The sequence below is a fragment of the Stegodyphus dumicola genome, chromosome 8, assembly GCF_044657685.1.
Source record: "Stegodyphus dumicola isolate Sdum_Otavi_A_Nest chromosome 8, ASM4465768v1".
NCBI classification, from domain to species: domain Eukaryota; kingdom Metazoa; phylum Arthropoda; class Arachnida; order Araneae; family Eresidae; genus Stegodyphus; species Stegodyphus dumicola.
The window spans coordinates 107089758-107095484 of record NC_140775.1 but is presented as its reverse complement, the minus strand read 5'-3'; the positions used below and the strand labels follow the sequence as shown (position 1 = coordinate 107095484).

General features: G+C 32.7%; 1 protein-coding gene across 1 annotated transcript; it reads left to right on the top strand.

The window, feature by feature from the left end:
- The first annotated feature begins 2985 nt into the window (after positions 1-2985).
- LOC146995917 (peroxynitrite isomerase THAP4-like) lies at positions 2986-5090 on the top strand. Its single transcript, XM_085822960.1, has 2 exons — positions 2986-3153; positions 4847-5090. Exons 1-2 carry the CDS (start codon positions 3001-3003, stop codon positions 5060-5062), a joined length of 369 nt encoding a protein of 122 aa, XP_085679086.1. The 5' UTR covers positions 2986-3000; the 3' UTR covers positions 5063-5090.
- The last annotated feature ends 637 nt before the right edge of the window (positions 5091-5727 follow it).

The following is a 5727-nucleotide window of genomic DNA, read 5'->3' as shown; positions in this document are numbered from 1 at the left end:
GGTTGTTTTCAAATTTCCTTTTTGGGCCTTGACCTTCGAGCTTCGATGAGTTAGCTTGATAGCTCTTTCCCCCATAAGAGCGATTTGTGTTTCTGGTCTGTTCATTTCAGGATTGCCTTCGGAGACCTTGAGAATACGATGCCCCTCTAGCTTTTTCCGCTATTCTGCGATTTTGGAACTTGACCGCCAACTCGAAGAGTTCCTGCAAGGTGCTTGGGTTTCGAATTTCGAAGTAATCTTGAACAGCAGGTAGCAATCTTGGTAAGATTATTTCAATAATCTCCGCGTCGGATTTCTTCCCATACAGCATATCCGTCAGCTTAATATTTCGCAGAATAAAGTCCGTCAACTCTTCTATATTACGTTGATAAAAACTATACAGTTCAGCTTCTAGCTTTGCTCGGTCTTTTACTATGAAGAAGGCCTTTAATAATGATCTTTTGAAATTTTCAAAGGTATATGTTTGGCCTCCGAATTCCCCTAATAAAAATTAGCCTATATTCTTCCACCATAGTGAGGCCTGTCCTCTTAGTGCAGACGTGGCAATGGCGACTTTTTGTCTTTCAGGCACAGGGTATAGCTGTAAATGATTTTCTAGGCCTTCTAAGAACATCGCCACCGAATTTTTTCCGTCGAAATTGACGTTAGGCTTGATTGATGCTCTCATCGTCTAGACCAGGTAACCAAATCCTTCTAATTGGTTCACCATTTCTTGTTGTTGGACTTGTACAGGAGCTTCCATCCAGTTTTCGGCCATTTCAGTTCGAAAAGTGTTTGGGCGCCAATGTGGTGTTGCGTGGCCCCAACTTGCCCGCAACAGGAGTAGTGACTGCTATGAACTGGAAATTACACAAACTCTTAAGAAGGGTTTAACTCCCTTTTTATTCCACTTTAGAAGTTACAGATGCGTTCACTTGACGCTCACAAACTACGCCGACCCGGCGGTTAAATAAAAAGAGAAAAGTACAACTAAAAATAAATAACAGGATGAATAAATAACAAGTCACTACCTACAAGGCTCTATAATTGCAACTATCTTAACCGCGTTCTAAGATACAGCTGAGATTCAGCAAACTTTCGGATTGAGAAGTTGAAAGTTTCAACTAACTGCCGGAGTAGGCACACAGGCCGAAACGCGCGGTTTCTTAAATTTCTACCTAGCAACCTTCACGCTCGTGAATCAAGAAAGCACACCTACAAACTCGTTTCCCTTCTATTTAACTCTAAAATACTTCTGCTAAAAATTTGAATACTCTGCGCGTTCTACTACAATTTACATACTCTGGTATTGGCAATTCTAGGGGAAAGTAAAGGCTTGACAGGAAAGATAGCTTAAACTTTAAATGTTAGTTAAAATAAATATAAACCCTACATGCTCATTAAAGAATACAAAACTTCAAAGTGTTCGATCAGTTTTGTGAGCCTCTGTAGGTGAAAATATCGAGACCGTTCGACAAAAGTCATCATCTATCTGTTTGAATGAGAGATAATGAACTTAACATCAATAATGTAAATGTTGCCCATGTAAATGTTGTGGATGATCTTATAAAAATAAAAATTTGTTCATGTCTTGTCTGTCACACAGTGACTATAAAACAGAAAAGAAATCGAACTTCTACAATCTAAAATCATGATTTATTCAAAGAAATTATAACTGGAAATGAAATTTTGAGCTTTGCTTTTTCGAAAAAAGTTATCATCTGACTTGGTTCACCACAATCACAGAACCTTCGGATTCAAAACTCTCCAGTAAAATCGTATTAGCGACATTTTTTTTTTCAATTGGAAAGGATAATCCACAAAGAATTTGTTCTTGGGGAATACAGGGAGAAGTCTGTGGCTTGCAAAGAACATACTGAGCATTCAGCTCATCGAACCTGAAAAAGCTCAATCGAGTAACTGGCTTCTCCTGTAGGAAAATACGCTGTCATACACTTTTATTCTTCTCAAGCAATTTATAGGAAAGAAACAGGTCACAGTTTTCAGCTACACCTCTTATTCACAAGATTTGTCACCCGTAGACTATTTTCTCTTCCCTAAAATGAAGTCCCATCTCAAAGGTCATTATTTTAATGGCAACGAAGATATTTAAAAGCTGCAATCATAGACATAAACAATATTGCAAAAGATGAGCTCTACGCAGAGCCGGCGCTATGCAGTTTATAGCCTAATGCAATCTCTGCGATTCTTATATTCTGCTAACTGATGCCTTCCTAAATTCGAAATATTGGCTATTTTTAAATTTTACTTTTCGGTACTTCTATAAAATCTAAAAGCTTTAATGCTCCTAAATTTTTCCGTATCGTGTGGCCGTATCAGTTGCACCGGCTCTGATGCTGCTGGCTCTTGTTCTACGACAGAATCAAGTAGCTGCATGAACTGTTAAGATTTGTATATTGTAAGCTAAGAAGTGAAAACAAGTTTTTTTCAACATCCGATTTTATACTAACTGAGTTTTAAAAACTTGTAAATGCAATGTATGAATTGTAAAAGTATTTAATAAAGAAAGAAATTAGTGCCTATGTTAATGATAAAATTGTTTTCCTATGTAGGAAATGCTGAAAAAAAAATTACAAGCATGAAATTCATCTTTCTAGATTTACCAATGATGTCGTAATAAGTAGAAATAATGGAAGCATTTCTGTAGAAAATAATCTTAACTTAATAAATCGCATCCTAAAAATACTGCTTATTTTGTAGTCAAAATTTCTATTTCGCTTACTAACGTATAAACATATTTTGCATCCGAAGATCGCAGATCAAAATAAAATAAAAGCTTTGGTAACATAATTACTATTCTTGTTTATTATTATGTCTTTTAAGACGGTAACATCGCTTAACTGTTGAAACTCACAGGGCACGTAGAGCAGATATGCGCTGCTCATGACTAAGGCTCCTATATACCAGGCTGAATCATCAGGCATTCGCGATCCCAAGTGGGAGATTTAATGGCGGCTGTGTAGTTACGGTGCAACAATTTTTTGTGTTTTTTTGTGTAAAATGGGTGGATGTGCAGCTATTAATTGTTCAAATCATTCACGGAAAGGTCATACATTGGTAAAATTTCCTAAAAATGAAGAAAGGAGAAAAATATGGGTAAATAATTGCCGAAGAGACAATTGGAAACCTGGTCCAGGCGCTGAACTTTGCTTAGTAAGTATAATGTTAATTACGCCTTCATTTAGAGTTTATATCTTCTCTGATGTTTATAATGTGCAAGTAAAGTGAAATTCTTGTGTACCTGAGTATCTGCTAATTTCTGTAATAATAGCTATAATTAAATTAGTCTAGGGTTAATGTACCCGTCGCCAAACATCGCCAATGTGGATGTTTTGAATGTGGAAAAGAAATTTCTCTTCTAATATAAAGCGCAGATTTTGTTTTCCTGTGCTAATTGTGGAATTTATACTAATGTAACATGAAAATCATTAGCATATTGAAATTTATTAAAAAATAAATAATAATTTGGAAAGTCAAGCTAAAATCTGAATGTTTGCTAAAGATATATGTAACATTATACTATAGTTGCAATATCGTTGGAATGATATATAATTTTTTTCTTTATTTTATAATCACTGTTGTTAAAAAGTTAGATGAGTTGTTTATGCACGGTGCCCACTACTGTTTCTTGGTTAAAATAACTTCCAGAATTTTGACATTGACATCTGATGTCAGTAGAATAAATTGAATAGTATGAGACAAAATATATATAATCTAATCAATAATTGCAAGTACCATATAGTTATAATCCAGTATTATACAATTTGGCAATGGAGTAAAGATTTAGAAATGAATGCAGAACTTTCAAATAAGCACAGAAAACTTGTGAAACTGCATGTGTATTTTTCAAAAATAATTGTAGTGTTTTTAATGCATGTGTAGTGTTTTTAATGCATGTGTAGTGTTTTTAATGCATGTGTAGTGTTTAATGCATGCATAACAATCAAATAAATCTGCCTGTAATGATGAATTTCAAAGGCCAAGCCAAAATCCTTTCATGAATTTGATACTTCTAAAGAATGTGATCTCGTCAAATTAAATCCTCATGACATTGATAAACAGTTATTACTGATCTGTGTTACAAAACAGATTTTTATACATGATAAATAATATTTTCTGAAGCGTTATTTTGTGTTGTCATCTCTAAATAAAAAATTGCCTACAAATTCAGAAAGCTACTGAACTACGTTCTAGAGTTTTTAATAACTTTAATTGGATATGTCTGTGCCGGTGTAATTTAAAAAATTGTTGTTTAAACTGGCCTTGATGCTTTTTAAAATGCATGTTGGCACTGTGCTCCGAAATTAGGGCTATGTTTTGAATGATTAGAGAATTAAAAATTAAATATTTCAATTAGAGCAATAAACATTACTACAATTATAACAAGAATCATAGTCTGCTGTAATTATAAATGTATTTATCGGCCTAGTATCTTAAAAGTTGGGTGAAGTGAACTCTTATTTTCTTATCTATTGTAAGAGCACTATAGCAAGAAATATAAAGTTTTATTTTAGTTGTTTTTAATGTTATAGCAAAACACTACTTCATTTAATTTTTGGATAATGTTCTAAAGAACACTTTAAATTATAGGCAAAAAATAAATATTGGATAATTAAATTCTGCCCAAGCTTACAAGATGCTGCTGCTGATATGTTAGACATGGTTTGTTTATTGTTTCAGTTTTTTATAATACTGGGCCTAGTTTAATTACCTGCATATTTATTTATTGCCTATACTTACTTACAGTTCATGCTTGCTGCCTTTGGCACAACCTCACTGTGTGGTTTGTTTTTTGTACTTTTATTTATTTTGTATACTTTTTTTTTATTACTTTATGTATTTACAGGATCATTTTGAGGAATCTCAATTTGAGTCACTATGCAAAGATAGAAAAAAACTAAGAAAAACTGCAGTACCAACACTCTTTAGCATTCCAAATCCACCACCATCTGTAACTGATGTCCGTGTGCATAAATTTTCCCATTGTGTTACTTCATTTTATCTAAATTTCAAGGATAATTCTTTTCATTTTTATATGGCATGTTATCAGTATAAAGGCTAGTGAAAATAAATTGGTATGTGTATATGTTTTTGAAGTGTAATGCTTAAATAAAAAGATAGTGCGTGTGTTTCTTCATTTAAACAAAATTTCAAGGATAGTATTTTTCAGCGTTGTACTGTTTGTTATTTCTCAATGTAAAGGGTAACAAGGGGAAAAAAACTGGTATGGTACATCTGTTTTTTAAGCATGATAATTTTATTTATTTCTTTAGTGATGCATATATAGAGAGAGAAGGTATTTGGTCCAACTGAAGTTATAATAAATCTAATTTTACTAGATCTCTTTCTCCCCTCAGGTGTAGAAAATTTTCAAATGCAGAAAGTTTATTTGCAGAATTAATTCATTTTTGATAAACTTATTATCATTAATTTTTTATATAACATGTTATTAAGTTACATGTTTGACTACTGTGTAATAAACTTGTATTTAGGGCAAAAAATTAACTATTTTGCAGCTGGTGACTAATATCATGCTTCTAAGAATATTACTTTTAACTTTTTTCATAATTTTTGTATTTCAGGAACATGAAACTGTTATTTTGATATACTTAAATAATAAAAGTGTGTATCTGAATCAATTAATGGATACAAATATTTTACAGTTATTTTTAGAAGATATTTGCTTCTAATAATTCATAAAGTATGTTAAAATATAGGTAAATAATT

Excerpts from the sequence above, each read along its gene's own strand:
- LOC146995917 (XM_085822960.1), top strand. The coding sequence starts at position 3,001 with ATGGGTGGATGTGCAGCTATTAATTGTTCAAATCATTCACGGAAAGGT. Across the intron at positions 3,154-4,846 it reads CAGGCGCTGAACTTTGCTTA|GATCATTTTGAGGAATCTCA; the intron begins GTAAGTATAATG and ends ATGTATTTACAG.